This window comes from Haemorhous mexicanus, chromosome 1 (assembly GCF_027477595.1).
Source record: "Haemorhous mexicanus isolate bHaeMex1 chromosome 1, bHaeMex1.pri, whole genome shotgun sequence".
Classification (NCBI taxonomy): Eukaryota; Metazoa; Chordata; class Aves; order Passeriformes; family Fringillidae; genus Haemorhous; species Haemorhous mexicanus.
The window spans coordinates 85,720,852-85,738,829 of NC_082341.1; the positions used below are offsets into that span (position 1 = coordinate 85,720,852).

A 17,978-nucleotide genomic window follows, 5' to 3' on the forward strand; every position below is an offset into this window, starting at 1 on the left:
AGCCTTTTATTCCCTCATGAAAGACGTGATATAAACACAAGAAATGAGCTCAGCTCTTATACCTGGGAGAAACACCTCATCACAAGGTAGATACTGAACCACCGGTTTCCCTCGGATATCTGAATTTCCCCAGGCACACCATTTCAAACAGATGCATCAGACCCGTGAGCTCAAGCCCGAGAAAGTGAATGCCTGGAACAACATCATCCCCATGAAGGGTTTGCAGTGCTCCCCTCCAGGAGCCCTCTCAGCCCGTTCAAGGCACTCTCCCTCCCAAGGAGTCACCAGCCAGGCTGTGGCAGCAGGCTGCCCGCACACAGGCGCCTGCTCAGCGAGGGGCCGGGTGACCCAACACCTCTGGAGTGGTGGCAGTGGCACAGGAAGTGTCTGTGCCGCCGGTGGCATCACCTCATGGAGCTGGCACATGGCTGGGGCAGCTGCCAGGCATGAGCAAATCCCTGATGTGAATACTGGCCTCCTGCAGACTGCCAACAGAGCAGTGGGTTTAGGCACCCACCGCTGGCACTCCAGCCCCTCACCGAGAGCCCCCTGTCCTGAGGTGGCCATATGATCCTTGTATCCCAATCGCCTGTTCTGTTTATGCTGGATAAAAGTTTTGCACTTTAAGACTGGTCCCTAGAGCAAAGGGGGGAGAGAGGAAGCGTGGAGCTTGTTTTCAGACGCTGCACTCACTCCTCCACATTCCTGCTCCTGGACTGTTGTCCAGGGATGGACAGACAGCGGGACAGAGCTCTCTTGTGCTTTTAGTTAGTTTCTAGCTAGCTGAGACAAAGACTTGCCCTGGTCTGTGGTTTCTTTCTTTCCTTTGGACCTGTTTACCCTGCTGTGGACTGAACACCAGAGGAGCACCCGGACTCACACCTGAGGCCCACCGGGCCGGGCCTGGGCCGCGGCACTGCCAGAGACTGAGTGAGCTGAGCTGCAGCCCGGGGAGGGGACTGTCTCAGTTTGTCATCTCTTTTGCAGCAGCAAGGGGTTTTATTGTTCAGTATTGTTCAATTTTTTTTTTGTTGTTTTGTTGTTGTGCTGGTGAATGCTTTGCCTGTGAAACGAACAGTTTTTTCCCACTTTTTCTTGAAGGATTTTTCCCAAACTGGTTGGGGGAGAGGCCGATTGAATCTGCTTTCCAGAGGAACCCCTTCGGAGGTTCTCTCCCAAATTTGCCCTGAACCAGGACACCCCCAAATCGTGCTGCTCCCCTGAGCCGTGTTTGCACAATAGCTGCAGCACAGGGAGGAAGCTTCCACCAGACAGCCCCGAGTGCACACCCACCAACAAAGAGAGAGGGCATCCCATGCTGCCTCTTGCACTACCCAGCCAAAGGATGCAAAAAGAACAGCTGATTTGCTCTTCTTCTGTGGCAGCAGGAAATGCATATATTTTAATATTAAAGACAAAAGAGAATTTAAAAGGATATTTGATTTTACAATTGATTTTGCAGTGTCTCTCTCTATTTGATTTGTGGTGAGTTTCTTAAAGAGTCACCGCGGTACACTTCTGCTAGTACTAAGCTAACTTGTTTTCAAGGAGGTAACACAAGGGGTGAGGGAAGTAAATGCCCTCTTTCTGAGACAGATCTATAAAGAAGCAAGAGAAGCTCATCACTCAGATGCCCAATTTACACCTTCCCCTCCCAAAGCCTTAGACAAGAATTTAGCAATAACAAGAGAGGAGCCTCTAATTACCCTGAATTAACACTATGCGAATTTACTCGCTTCTGCGCCATGGTAACAGCAGATACAAATCTTGAAAGAGAAGCTGGAGGAACACCTATCTGTAGTATAAAAAAAAAAAAAACCCAAACTACTATTTCAGATGCCATACATCCACACAGGTTCAGTCATGAAGGGTGAGTATTGTGCATCCCATGGTCTATCTTGAGCAAGGAACCCACTTTCCCAGTCCAGCTCCACTTGCTCTTCCAATGCAACACTCTGCCCCAACAATCATCATCCTCCATCATAGCAAGAAGGTCGTTGCAAACCTGGTAATAACTTTACCCTTCTTCCATAGGCTACATAAAAAAAAAAAAAATTAAAAATGCTTAAATTAATTTTTAATATTGTAGTACTTCTTTGTTTAGGCTTACTTAAAAGTCCAAAGTTTTTCTACATCTCACCTTGTAAACATCCAATGAACAAAGGCCCCAAGGCAAACCCTATACAAACAAGACAGTAGGCTCCTTCCCTGCATTGAATTCACTGAATCCTTTCTTGTCAGAGAAATTCAACAGATTGACACACTGAATCCTGAGATTATAAACAGGCTGAAAATACCTTGCTTGTCAACTATGAGATATTACAATATTTTTTTATTCGTATCATGTGGCTTTAGAGGAACACAATTAATTTTAAATATGTCCAAAATGGATTATTTGAGAGCTGATACTAAAAAGTTGATATATAAAAAATAAAATAAAAAAATACAATAAAAATGAAGCAAAATCCACAAGTTACCTACGATTTATTTTCTTGGAATATGCTACAGTTTAAATATCTTTTGGTCTGTTTCTTTTCATTTCACTGTTTTCACTCTATCTTCATTACATTATGTACAGAGTCTTCCAGCTAAACTCGATCAGTTCATGTGTCTCCTGCAGCTTGCTGCAGATCTCTGAAACAATCTGTACTAAACACCAATCTACTGTCTTCTCTTTTCAAATTTTTTTTTTCAGAGTTCTGTCAGCCCAAGGGTTTGGAAACTAATCTAATGAGGGAAGTTAAACTTCTACACAGCTATTATGGGTGCCCTCCTAGTAGCCGTGCTAACAAGATTCATCACCAAATATAAATGGAGGCATTCTCCAAAAGAAGACAAAGGTACTGTAATGAGCTAGGCAGGAAGCAGGGCCTCCGCTCTCCGAGTAAGATTAGTCAGTGTAAATCATTTTGGCACTAATGGTGGTTTTTTTCTAAGGCTGGACAATGACAACAACATTTATACAAAGCACGAGAATTCATGAATGTCTGGCAGTATTGTCTCTGAAATACAAACAATGTTTGTTTTTCATTCTACACTTTCAATTCAGTACCAGCTGGATTCTGCAAAAAACATGGGCTAGTTCTGACACACCAGATAACCAACTCATCCCAGTCAGATCCCACAACTGAAGCATTTCAGAAGCAGCACCGACTGTTACTAAACACACTCCTCCTTAGCTACAGAATGAATAACAACATCGCCTCAACCTCCCATGTCTATCCTGAGGCAAATACAGAAGAAAATATATTAAAAGCAAGTAATAACAACAGTGGGGGAGAAAAAGAGTGCTACACATTATTATTTCTCTGGGCTAAATCTTAGGCATTGTAATACTTCACCGACACCCATGCTCATTCAAAGGTCTGCCTCTATTTACGCAGCCTTATAGTTTTTGGACACAGGACTGTTCCAGTGTGCTTGAAGGGAAGTTTCCACCATGGTGACATTTACTGTCTCTCTAAAAATTAATATATTAATGACTAGCCAGGAAGGTACAGGACAGCATCCACCTCAAGAGTTGACTGTAGCATGACTCAAGTTTTGGCAGATGCCCGGGATCCCTCCGGTTTCACTGGGAGCCAAGTGGTCTGTACAAGCAGGCAGGAAATCTAGTGCCCACCCAATCCATAACTAAAGCATATTCATTGTCTCACTACCAGCAAGACTTCCTACCATCACCAACCAAGAAAGACCAAGGGCTTTTGAGAAAGGACAGCTGTGCGCTAAAACAACCTTATCACCATTTCCCTTCTCCTGCTGGAGCCACCTGGCTGTGGAGCCAGAGGTACCATAAGGTTCAGCTCAGCTCTGTCTGCAAACTGCAGCGATAAAAAGCATCAAGTCCAGCAATAGCTGAGAGCACCTAGGGAAAGGAAGACTTTGTGTGAATGCACGAATAAAAGGAAGATCAATCTTTCATCACAGACCCATGGCAAAACACATTTGTACAGAAACTGACAATCATCCCATGAGTACATACACACAGAAAGTGCCAGTACTGCAAGTCTAATACTTCTACTAAAAGGCAAGGTGACAGAATGTACCTTATTTATGCCTGGCTTTAAAATTCTGAATAAGAAGTGGCTATGCAATCTCAAAAAGTACATGTCAAGTACCAATAAAAAGCATTGCCCATAAGCTTCACATCTGGGACTGAAGTTGGCAGTATTTGCTGCCTGCTAGAAAAACAAACAGAAAAAATGAGCTCCAAAATATGCATCAACAAAGAAAACACCAGAAGTATGGAGGAAGAAGAGAAACAGCAGTGGCATGGTGGGCAGGTTAAAACCCCTGAAGTCCAAGAGTCAACAAATTCTGTTGGGCTTAGAGTTTTCTGTAGATTGTGCATTTTGCCATCACAATTCATATAGCAAAGCTCTTCCACAGCAGCACAGGGAAATCTACACAATAGCTTTGTCTTGCTACTGAAACACATTCAAGGTTAAATTTGGTGTCATCACACAGCAGCAGCACAGAGCAGCCAAGGGGAACAGAGGCTGCACTGCCAGGATACTTGAGGGAGAGAGGAGAACCAGAAGCGCCCTTTAGGAAGGGACAAAGGAGAACAAATGCGGGAGCCTATCCCTTCTGTGGAAGGCCTCTAAATGGCATCCCTGTGTGAATGGAAGGACTGGAAGTAAAACCACTACTGTGGGTCCCCAGCTCTGCCTCTCACTACTGGACAGAGTACAAGTACTGTAGGCTACACACTGCAGAAAACTTGTCATGGCAAAATTTCAAACATTTGTGACTGCTGAATCTTTTGCAAAGTGAGAAGGAAAAAGTTTTGAAAATAACGATACATGACATTGCCTCCTAAGCATGCTCTCACTTCCTCTTGGTGTTTTTGAAGATGGAAAATAATTGTTTTGCTTGTATCTTCACCTCCTACCTTTTTCTCTTCAAAAAAGCCACATAGTTTAGACACATTTTCCTTCTTCAAGCTTAGAGGCCTTTACTACAGCTTCTGGAAGGACTGTTTCAGAAATACTTAGACTTGATGGTTATTAAATGCCAAATCCTGGCTGGCTGGTCTTATCTTTTTCTAACTTTTCATAGGTTTATGAAGCATATCTGTTCCTTTACATTAGTGGATACTAGTATTGCTCAGCAAGACAGCTTGTTCTTTTCTATTACATTTGATTTATGAAGTATCCTGTGGGGAATATAGGAAAGACATCATAGTTCACACTCTTTGCATTTAGTACCTTAACAAAACTTGCCCAATTAGCAAAATCATTGAAAAGTGATAAACTAAATAATGGCTTTGATATAAAATACTTATTTGTTAAAGTAAGCAAGTTTATTAGCATGCCTACACAAAAGCAGCTATTAACCATTTCTAGGAAAAAATACTATTCCATCTGCACTCAATTTTGCACATTAGTTTCACATGAAACCTTCCTACTCTAAAGACCCCTCACTTTACAGAACTATCTTCTGCTCCCCAATCTTTACAAGACATTCTTTTGAAAGATGAAGCTGAAGAGTTATAAAGCATCTGCTTGTTTAAAAACAGTGATTCAGCAGGAAACACGTACTTGAAATACCCTTCACAAGAAAGGGCTTATTCACTAGGGGACAGTTGGCAGGGCTATCTCAGTCTCCACTTGAATGCTCTTTTTCCAGTTTGTGTTAAAGGGATTCAGATGCCTGGGAAGAAGCTAATCACCATTTTTATAGGCTGTGGAAAGCAGTCTTGGTTCAGAATTGCAGGTGCTTGTACCGAAAGCTCTCCCAGTGAAAAGCAAAGGACCACAAGTTAATGTTCAACAGAAACTGGCAAATCTGCTGTGCTCACTGAGCAATGTGGTCAGGTGTGAATTGCAAGTGCACACATAAAATAATGTAACTACTATGGCTGCTCAAAGTTCAGCTGCAGTGTTTAACGCACAACACACTAAAGAGAAAAAGGCAGAGAACACCTAAACAGGAATTATTTTAGCCAACTCTAATCCTTTCCCAATTTCTGCTCATGCCAATCATAGAAAGCTTTAGATCTCCTAATAGGCAGTGCTTAAGTCAGAAAGTATAACTGGAAGCAAAAAATTGCCATAGTCTGTTCCAAATATCTTTATCATCAACATAATCAAGGCATACCACCAAACATTATTTTGCAGTGGTTCTGCAAGTTGCTTCTGGATACAAGTTTACTCTTTTAAGCTTTAAACCACTGTCAGTGCCAGCCAGGCTTTAATAGAACGTAATGGATAACAAAGTTTAGTATAAGAATAACAAACACCAAAGCAAATAGTAGCCACAGAACGTAAAAATCTAATCTTCCTATTTACTATGTGATTAATATGACTGTATTGGGAGCTAGTTCAGACTATGTCACAACTCCCTGGGCTGAAGCTCTTCATGTTGTATTTTTCTATTCATTAATCTGGAATTCTAGAATATATGCCAGCTCCAAAAATACTTGTACATTCAAGTTCTTGGACAAGAATATTTATTTCATATGCTATGAAAAGAGCGTAGATGCTCCTACTTGGGCAGACCAAACACTCAAGACGTGATGTAACATCACATTTACAGCAACTTCCATTTCCCAGAGGGTACCAAAGCAGCAGGGACCTTGCTTCCCTCCAAAACTGCAAAAAGGCAGAACTCCGACAGCCCAGCTCAGCATTAAAGGCCACCGTTGAGCATTTAGGTTTCAGTTCTTAATCCAGACCACTGACATAACAGCATCATGATTGATACCGTAGTATGTACTTGCTGAAGCAACAAAAGTAGAAAGATATTAGAAACAGTGGATTTGATTGCTGTCAGTCAGCTGATATAGAAGAAAATTCCCAAACAAATTGTGGATACATAAGCAATCTTTACTTCAAAAAGTACTGGGGAAAAACATTAAATGGGTCTTGCTTGACCAACAGGCATTGAACTGCCAGTACCCCGTATACAAACCATTTTTTTTAAAGACAGCTGTTTCCTAAATTAATTTGAACATTTGTCTCAAAGTGGCTGAGAAAGAGCCACATGTCAGGTGACACTCTATGGATCCTTTTGCAGTACAATATTGATAGAGGAAAAGAAGGATCTGCAAAGGAAGTGGGAAAATGTCAGGCTGCAAAGCTGGCATTCTGCCATCCAAACAGAGCATTACCTATTTCTCCTATAAATGTTCAGACTTCAAAAGCAGCAGACACATGCACTGTAACACATGAACCCGGACCACACAGGATGTTCCCCCCCCACCCTCCAAAATCCCTTGATTAAAGGGGGATATTTACAAATAGCTTCAGAAGTCACATGTATAGATCTGTTCCACAACTTGGACATCTTGACATAGGTGAAAATAATATAATAAACCTTTTTAATTCTAAAACTCATGAAAAATTGAACTTCCCAAATGTGTTCTGTGCAAGCAAACATGCCACTACACACTGCCTCTACTACTGTAAGTTTTAGACTGGATTACATTGCAACCTGTTGCCTTCTCTTTTCAATTGAAAACAAAGCATTATAAAACACCAGAATACCTGGAGCATGCAAAGGGGAGTAAGTTAAAATACAATCCTCATTACACTCTGGGACTTGTTTGTGCAACTTTAATTGTCTTGATAATCTACAAGTCATGAAATTTGAGTCTTGCTGCCCTTGACAAATTAAAAAAAGCTGAATTTTTAAAGGAAAAGTTAAGCATGTCATGTTTGGCAAATATTTTAAGTAATATGCTTGTAATCTTTTTTGTTTCAGTAGTCTTGTTCTGTCTGCATTACTATTCGTTGTTGCACTGAAGAAATAACATTTGAAGATGACGTTCAAGGACTTGGTTTCAAATTAAACCATCAGGAAGCCTGAGGGCAAGAAAGTTCACTGCTTAAAAGAACACTATTATCAATTATTTCAAACCTAAAACAATAAAGTTGAGCTGAACAGTCTCTGTAATAATAGTAACTGTTGTTTTTTAGGTCTCTGAACAGACAAAAATCAGTAAAGAGTTTTAAGATTTCTTTTAGCTTTTTCTGAATGGTTGAATTACAGAAGCTAAACTATTACACATACATCACAACATCTTGTTCAGGGCTATCTTTTCACAAAGTAGCTGATTTCTGTCATGGAAAACAAGTAAACATGTTGGGTTTTTTTTTTCTCCTACTGCAGACATTGAGCAAGAGCCTGTCTTATGGCAGTCAATTTTTTTTTTTTTAATGCAACCTTAACATTACAAATGTTGAATTTAATGTCAGTACTTTCCTCCTCCCCACTCATAAAAATGTGAGAATGGAGAATGTCCCTACCCCCCAGGATAGTAACCCTATCTTGGGCTACAAGGTTTGAGATGCATACAAAGTCCCTCGTCACCTTCACTCAGCTCTAAGGACAGCTGTGACAAACACTGATTTCTTCAACTCTTCTTCTCCAACCATCCAGAACATTTTCCTTTTCACCCAGTGAGGAGAAACAGCCATGGAGGCAAAACCATGCCTGCACTGGCCTGAGAAGCCTGGATTTCCACGCACTATTCCTTACCTTGGTGGTTCAGGGAGATGCGGTTAGATGGTTCTTGGAAACCCGGTTCCACCAGATCCCGCCGACCATGAGCTGAAGTCTGATCTACATTGTCCTAAAAACAGAAGAGCACAATATCTTATCAAAACCAGGCATTCTGTACTCCCTGCAAGCTACATTACATGGAGTCAAACCACCAATACAAAACAAAAAACCCTGCCATGCCTCTGAAAGGAGAAACCAATGTCAGAGAAGGTGGGGGAACAGATCACAGGGGGACACTAGGCTGTCATATTAATACGTGTGGCATGGATCCAGAATCAATGACTGTGCTGTTGGCTCATCTGTACACCAGTTTGCGTTTCAAACAGAGAAACAGTGATGTAAATGCACTTCCTAGTATAACAAAAGTTTCTTCTTGCATCAAATTATGCGGAGGCTTGGGGCTTTGTTTTCTTTAATTCCAAGTCTGTGGCTTAGGGCTTTGTAACTAATTAACTGGACTGAAACAAATTCAGTAGTGAACTACTAAACCTCAAGAGAAATCAGAAGTTCAGTTTAGATAAACATCCATGGCTCTGGATGCCAACCTGTTGTTTTTTCATACTGGAATTCTCACAAGATCAAGTTTCATGAGTTTTAACGCAAACTGAATTTGGCTAAGTCTAAAACACCACAGTTTCTCACAGATATTGCCAAAGAAGACAACTAGGAGAAAGCAGGAAAATTTAAATATAAAAAAGAAAATAGGAAAAGCAAGGTAAGTCACATTTTAGAAGAATGAGAAGGGGATTAAGAGCAGGTGCATGGTTTTACAAAACTGGCATACCTTTGCATACACCAGTTAAGGGTGGGTATGGAAAAGTGAGCAAAGTTGTCTGCAATGATATATCACCAAGCATAAGCTGCCGCTCTGATATACATGACTATACACATGATCCCACTGTGCCCCAAGTGTGGGCTAAATACACAATGGCATGACCTGCTTTTATGTCAAAACACAGGAACCACCTTCATGGCAAATGGCATTGTAATTAAGGCAGAGTAGAAACAAGCACACACTGAGTGGCAATTCAACCACGCACAACCATGAGCCCGCAGTCCAGCACTAACAAAGTATAAGCTAATGCTCAAAATCATAATGGACTTAGTGTTTGGGGACTAGAACTGTATATAGTTATATAGTATATGCAATAAATTATCTCTTCATCAGAAGGACTGTCTTAGCAAATGCTTGAACTTTGATTCAAGTACTCAAGCACTGCTCTCAAGTGTCATCACCATCAGGGATCTGTTCAGAAGCCCACAGGCATTTATAAGACAGAAACTGACAAGGAAGGTTTTTATGAGTAAACACTGTATGATAAGATACAAATGGCATCCATCTATCGATGCCAGATACAACTGGGACCACTCAAACGTCTGCCTCCATACTGGCTGTCTCCCCTTACAGCTCTTTACATCCTTCACACTGATTTTCACAACACTGGCTGCTGTTTCATGCGCCACATCTTCCTTACCTCGTGAGTTTTTGTTATTGCTTCTCAGAAATCAAAAAAAAAAAAAAAAACCAAACCACATCAGACCTTCTGTCAGCACAACTGTCTTTGTTCTTACTTTCTTGAAACACAGCGGTATTTGTTAGCTCTTTCACTGGTGCTAACTGAACACTTAGTAGGAACAAGCAACTCCCCAGCTCCTGTTTTCATCAAATCCCTTGCAACCACAGGGTATCACATTGTAACATTAATAGTACTTCTGGAGCACTAGTCATTTTCACTGGATTTATCTAATTTTCTTTGGGATACCACACAGCCATCACTGACCTGACCCACATCATCTCCATTTTAAATTTGAGGCAGGAAATTTGGGACTTTCAGCATAAGAAGGCAACTGCAAAAACAACATACAAAATTATGAATCTGTTCCCCAGAAAGTTCAGTTGTAACTTTTCCAAGGTGCCAAGGGCAACAGTGGGGAGGAGATGCTTATCCAGGAAAGTTTCAGTCAAAACTTAAAGCTGAAGCTGACTGCTCTCAGTACAAAAGATAAGAGGTAAGCATCACAGGCATGGATAACTCAGCAGAACATCCCTCCCCAGCCCAGAAATTTACTCTGTGCATTTCCCTCCATGAAATTCAACATGACCAACTTTTATAGGGTAGCTAAAACCTCAAAGATGCAGGTTAGCAGCCATAGTTCCACTTCCCAGGAAGAAGTCACAATGTCTAATGCAGGGATGCAGTGACAGATTGTCTCTTGGCTCGGAAGAGCAACAGGGCATCCGAAAAGAAATAAAAGTTGGAACAAGAAAACCAGCTATAAGCTATTTGACACATAACTAAATGTGCTTTCAGTTGCCCCAACATATCAAAGTCCTTTCTGGAAGGCAAGATTCACGAAATACTAGGTAGTAACAAAGGTGAAATGGGGCCAAGATGCAAGATTTTACATTTGGGTTTCCCACAGCAGTAACACACAAACACTTAACTGAAAGACCTTATTTCAAGGTTTCACCTGGCTCCAGGGCTGTAACTCTTCAATTAAACCATACTTTTCTTTTTTTTTTTTTTTAACTAGCAATTGCTAAAAATTTACAGGAATAGGAATACACCCTCTCTGGAATCACCTTACATCTTGTACCAGAAGATGCTGAGAACCACAGGCCTTACTCACAAAGTTAAGCCAAAGCCATGGAAAGGTAGATCAAAGTTTTCAGAAGAGAGGTTACAGTGACTAATGACTGCTGGGGCTGCCCTTAGAAAGCTGATGCCCCTGCCTGTTTTGCCCAGTGCAAATGCCTGCCCGCAAGATCCAGAGACTTCTCTGGCAGCTTGAGCAAAACAGGGAGGCAAAGGTTTCCTCCGGACACTGCGGGCCAGCAAAACCCAGGTGCTAAAGCAAAGCGACAGGCCGTGCATAAACAAAGCCACACCTGTTAGAGCAATGCGGGCAGTGGAGGGGAAAAGGTAAGGGCGGTGAGGTTTAAAGAGCCAGGGGTAGTTTCACATGACCCTCCAGAATCTGTTTGTGTCCGTTGTGCACAGACAAACACTGGCACGCGGCCAGCTGCACTGGAGATCACATGCTGGAACAAGGGTAAAAGAAGAAAGGGGAGGGGGGCAGGAAATAAAGTTATACAATTACTTTGTGCCAGCAGCCTTGTTGTCGGGCCCCAGCTCAGGGCTGAGGCCGTGGCCCCCAGCAAGGTGGGCACCTGCTTTGGTCTGTCACCATGCCTCCGCTGCAGTTGAAAGCAGCCTCCAAGCAAGTCATTTGTTTGCTTCATGGTTTAATCCCCAGCTCTCCCTGCTCTTCCAATAAATGCTCTCAATATGAAATTAAAGCATGTTACTTAACTTACTGTACCATCCAGCTATTGTAGTATTTTTAGAAGCTAGCTGAGCATTAGCCCTTCCTGACTTTTTGCATGTGCTGTTTTCTCTGTCAGTCGGTCTCTGCAACCAAGGATGATTTAATCAAGGCACTAGCAAGAGTGCTAGAAGGACCTGAAGCGGGGTCCTTTAAAGCATTAGCATTTCATAAAGCCAAACACACCATCATTACAGGTCAGATTACAGTGTCCTTTTGCAAACCTATGTTGCATGACACAAAATGTGACGTGCTTGCATCGCCTTAAGAGCCAAAGTCCACTCACAGACAGTGTTATCTCTACGTATCAGTAACCAGGACAATCTAGATTTATTTTTCAATCTATAACCAAGACCTTTCAAGTTGCACTCCTTAACTATGACATACAATGTTTGCTGCTGTTTGTGCTAGCACGATAAGCATTTCAGTTATCTAAGAAAACATTAAATCTCATCTTTTAATCAGAGAATCAGCCAGACATATACTACAGCAGCTCTGCTGTCTGCACACGTGCTCTTTAATCACCTCTTTGGCTCTGAGTGCCACTGTTCCCACCTGCAGTGTAGCTCAGGAGAGTATTTATCAGTATGAGACAGCATTATTAGACAGACCACTGTGCTGCTACCACTCTACTGCTGCTTCTCTAGTTTTTTCAGCAAAGGTTATCTAGTCAGTCATTCCCGGTAATCTTACAGGTAAATAGTGCTTAGAGAAGGGAGGAGGCAGATTTGAATGTACAAATCATGAAGTATCATTTATACTTCCCTTCTCCCTTGTTCTTTGTGAAGAAAGGGGGTCTAGAATAAGAGGAGACAGAGCAACTTTCTGGAGAAGTCTGGAAATCCCCTGAAGGGTTCAGCTTCTTCTAATTTCAGTAGTCTCTGCAAGTTTACAAGATGAAGAAAGGCTACAAGTGGCAGCACAGCTTCTCGGAAGCTCTTGGGAGCATGGCCAGACTGAGGATGTCCAGACCACCAAGATGACAGTCCCTGGGTTTGGATTTATTGTAGCTGCCTGCAAACCCACACTGCCGTGCCCCTGAACAAAAGGTTCAATTGAGCAAGAGTCACGCATACTCATGCCAGCAGTCCCACAGCAACAGACCAAGATCATGACATACTTCTGATGTTTGTACACCGTCCAGCACAACAGAAAGTAAAGTCAGACGTGCTGACAAGTCTCACTGCAACTTAGGAGACTATCAAGGCAGATATGCCTCAGTTTGCAGAAAGGGCACTCCTGCCAAACAGGAGCTCCCTGCCAACCTGGCGGTGCTCCTTCATCACACCAAGGTACAGGTCTTAAAACTAGCTGAGCATAAAGAGAAAATTAGCAAAGTCATTATTTGAACCACCACAGCTTTACTCCATTCAGGCAACCTGAGTAAAGCAAAATTAAGTACCTTATGTTAGCACAGACTGAGAAAGCTATTGCAGAGTGCTCAAGTGTAAGTGGTTCCCAGACAAAAAAGTAACTACAAAAATTCACTGAAGAAGTGAACACCAAGGGCTGTGAAAAAGTGGACACAGCTCCAGGCTTCAGGAGCAGAAGGCGGATACTTCGAGAAATTACACTCTCTCTTTGTATCTACAACGTGTTGCTCTCATAAGAAGGACACAGACAAACATTTCTTTATCTGACTCAGTACTGTCATTCTTAACATGCCCCTGGAGTTTCCTTAGGCAATGAACAGATTAGACAGCATTTCTTCTGAGGATGCTTCATAAGATACTTGCTTTCCAAACAAAAGACTGTTTGCATTTATGTAAAGTAACTTCCTGCGCCGCTTTTTAAGCTATGCTGATTCTTTATACCATGAATTTGGAGCTTTGGTTTACTTCAAGCATCAAATGTACAAAGAGGATAATAGACTCAATTATGCTAAGTGCTGAGTAGCCAGCTATTCATCTCAGTAAACTTTCCTATAGCTTACTGGTATCCACAGCCATCCAGAGTTTCTGCACACTGAATTTTATTCTTAGCCCTGTGAAGGAAAACACACAGGCTATTACAAGAATAAATCCAACTGACATATCCAGACCAATGTTCAAATTCTAATCCAAACTCCAAAAGTTGATTAGTAATTCATGTGAAGTTCCTCTCTTAAAAACACAGTAGCACAGTCCCCTACCAGACAGCTGTTTGGTACAATGTATTTTCAGCAAGCTGACACCCGAGAGTTTGAGGAAATGTGCTCCAATTCAGAGTCCCAAGGGAAGCGCAAGTTTCTTGGGTTTGTCCAAAGTCACTGCTTTGCAAACAATTTCAAGTTTACTCAAACAGCGTGTGTATGTTTTACTGTTTTTGCCAGAGTATTTAACATGTCATACAAATAAAGAAAACACAGGCTTTGCACAGTAGGCAAAAAACTTTAAAGCGCATTCTCAGACAACCCACATATTACATAATTAAAGACCTGTAACCTGGTTTCCTGCCTCTTAACTATAGTCATTTGACTAGGTAAGAGCCAAGTGAAAGGCTCAGTAAGTCAACAGAGTAACTGTGAACCTAGAATTTTAGCATTCCCATTGCTAAGAGAGCTTGTACAAACAAGGGCTTAAAATAAAGCCACTTAGCTTTGTCAAAAGTTGGGCTTTCTCTCCTGAAGTAGCAAAGCCACTAACTGCAGGAATCCTTCTGATTTTACAGTACTGGCTGTCAAGACTGGGAGCAATAACCCTGGAGACCAAGAACAAACAAGCCAGTTCGGGATTAAAGGAGCAGCAAAGGCAGCAGCACATTCCTCCCGACACACCACAGCACCTCCAATCCTCTGTGCCACAAATCACTGAAAACACACGATAACCTGGCAGGGCACACAGACCTGTTGTGATCCACACATTCCTACAACCCTCAGCAGAATTACCAGCCCACCACATAACATATACAACAGAGCAGGAATTAGTGAAGGGAGAAGGAAAATCAGGCTGATTTTCCTGAAAAAGGAAAAGACAGACCTGCGTCCGTGGTCCATGTCTCTGCAGTGGCAGAGAATTTGTTGAATGAATCACAGGAATTATATTACATCCCATGATACAGGGGAAGGCAGAAAGGCTTGTCAGTCTGACCTTGGAGGAACTTATCTCCTGACCCCCCCCGGGCTTTAGCAACTCACTGATCAGAAAACTTTCAAGTCTAAAAAAACGTGGGGGTTTGGACCCTGTTGTCAACACTGAAACCCCATAGTGTGCATGCCCCGAGCCACTGAAGTGTTTCTTCCTAAAAGCTACAGCCCAACACAGTTATAGAAACCACTGCTATAGCTGAGCCAGAAACTTATTTTTCTGAAGGTGCTTCAGATTTATTTTTAGGAGTCTAGTTATGTGACTTATCACTACCTGCACTGCAATTACTATCAGGGCAAAACAAAAAGCAACATCAAGCCAGCTTCTTTCTGTCACCCCCTGACCCAACACCCAGCGTCTCTTTGGCATCCAGAAAATTAACTAATTGATGAATTAATTAATTAATGTAGTCTAGCAAGAGCTGGACCACTGCTAGCAACCCCCAACAGTATCTGGTAGCAGCTGTTTACTCCTAAAAGACTTTTCTCCAGTAAGGCAGGAGTGAACATAGTGAGTGTTAGCTGACAGCTCCAGCAATGCACTTTTACAGCACGCATACAGACTAACACTAGAGATTCAGCTTCTCTAGGCTGTTCTTTGCAAAACTGGCAATAACAGGGCTTTCAACACTCCTGAACCCAACATTTGGCAAGAACTCTCTCCCTAGATGCAGTCCTCTCTTAGTAGGAACCAACCACTTCTGCAAAAATTGAGCTGTCTCCCCATACTCTGCACAGAGAAAATGGATAGTATACTCCACAGTGTGCACTTCTTGGACCAGAATGACATTTATTATGGTAGAAGAAAATTCAATGCATCATAGTTGCTGTCATTTAATCAGCTAGCAATGAGGGAATCCAACTGACAGGCTTAGAAATGCTAAAAGCTTTGTTCTATTTTTAATGAGACTAAAACCACTGTGGCTGTTAGAGACAGTTTACATAGTTTACAGCTAAAATAAAGTCTTGAAATACAAAAAAGAAACAATTGCACAAAATTGTCAGTGATGGCAATCATTCCTTTAAAGGTGTCTTGACCTATAAAGTACTTAGAAAAATGAAGTATTCATTTACTGATAAAGTATCCTTTAACTTCTTTTATTTTTTTAACAAACTAGGCTTCTTTTCATTTCTAACAAAACACCACTGAATAAATGAAGTTTATATAAGAAAATTCTTCACAGTAGGAAAGTCGCATGCTTACAAGGAAATTTTGTTTCTTCTGCTGGCACTCACAGAACCTGATAATGTATCTCTAGCTTGTACTTAATTGTAAATTAGCCTTACCTCCAAAGCAAGTCACTCTCACCGGCAAGGGACTGCCACTGACAAAGACCCATATTCAAAGCTACATCCTTTGCTGCATGTTCAAAGCCCTTTGGTTTTGGTCAATACTGACTCAAAAACTGAAGTTCCTGAAAAATCTGGTATTTGTGCGAGTGAACTGTACTTTTCAATAAGAATTAAATTTAAAAAATGAGTTTTCTTACATTGAGAAAGGATAACAAAGCAGTATGTCATATTCCTCTTTTTTTTTTAAAGTTAGATCTTGTTAGATCTACAGTTAGATCTTGTATCAAAGAACTGACAGGTAACAGACTACAGTACTTAAATTGAGCCAAAAGCACCAGTTCATACATTTTAACTACTATACTGGATGGTGCTCACATAATCTAAGGGAGTAATGCAACTCACAACAATGTGTTGTTGCTCATAAAACCTTTAGCTTATTCAAGAATCCTTACCAGGGTCACTTTGCATATTTGTCCAAGTTTCTTAAGTGCCCTGTCAGACTATATTTCTTCTTCATCAGAAGGACAAAAAAACCCATAATGGGAATGAATATTTGTACTCTGGTGCAATGGAAAATTTCAGCATCACACACTTGCTAATGCACCTGTCCAATCTGAGAAAACATCTTCAAAATTATTTCCTTTAAGCGTGTATTAAAAAAAAATCTCATCTATTATTTTGGGGGAAGCCGTAACACAGAAAGTAAGTACAGGATATTTGATCCTTTCCAACACATTGGCCTCCCCATGCTCAGACCTGTGAAACACAAGGTAGCTCATCTGTTCTACTTGGCATCAAATCTACTACTGCTTTGGTTATAGCAGCACTGCTGGCCAGCTGCTTCCAAGAACACTGGCTTTGGGACTCAGGTTTTGACAGCTTCCTTCTACCACGTGGACAGGAGACGTTCCGCAAAATGCCTTGGACAGTCTGTCCTAGCACAGGCTAATGATGCCCTGAATTAACCTTGGAAGGCTCAATGCTTGAAAGGATGAGCTGGTGGACTCTGGATTTGGCACTGCAGCAATGCATTTCCATGTCTCAGATCAGGGGAGGGATCAGAGGAGGGAAGATGCCATGTGGGTTGAAGGAACCACTGTTTCCATACAAGTGCATTCTCTTCAGGAATTTATATTCAAATCTCTATGCTTTGGGAAGTGGCAACCACAGCAAGACAACCTAAATTACATTTAAGAGTATGCAAGCTTATAGCTAGGAAGCCCTAGACATCAAGACAGATGAAACTTAACAAAGGAATGCAAGTAGCATGAAACACAAAGGCATTTATACCATCTGAACGTGGGTCTGCTCTCTTACCTAGCAATAGTGCTATCCCCCTTTTGTCTTTGTCATGGTTCAGGTTCAAACTGAGAATCTGAATGGGCCAACAAGTAAACACGGTTCTTCACAGCCCTTGACAGAAGTGATAAAATTATAAACCTCCTGTGGGGAAGGAGCCACTATGCCCACATGGACCATTAAAATTTACTGGATGTCAGTGAGCAAACTCTCACCTGCTAATGTAATTGCTCTTCAGGTCTTCAAACTGATAATCTGACCAATTTCAAGTGTCATGTTGAACAAATTCATACAAGACTACTTTTGCTATCTTTCCTTGCTTCAACTATTAGCAACATGGACTTCATCACCCTGCTTTCTAGGCAATTTGTTCAATTGCTGAAATTTAGGTGTGCTTGGTACCCCTCCCTCCCCTTCTTCCCAACAGTGATCCTTGGCACTAGATACATAATTAACCAGGTTTACAAGTGCCTGTCCCATCTGATCA

At 41.6% G+C, this 17,978-nt stretch overlaps 1 protein-coding gene across 2 annotated transcripts in view; it reads right to left on the reverse strand.

Moving 5' to 3' along the window:
• Positions 1-17,978, reverse strand: part of GRB10 (growth factor receptor bound protein 10) — a 144,863-nt gene that overhangs the window by 75,079 nt on the left and 51,806 nt on the right. For both annotated transcript variants that reach the window (XM_059855472.1, XM_059855480.1), the window contains exon 3: positions 8,485-8,578. In XM_059855472.1, coding sequence (XP_059711455.1) covers positions 8,485-8,578 — 94 coding nt within the window. The remainder of the gene's footprint in view (positions 1-8,484; positions 8,579-17,978) is intronic.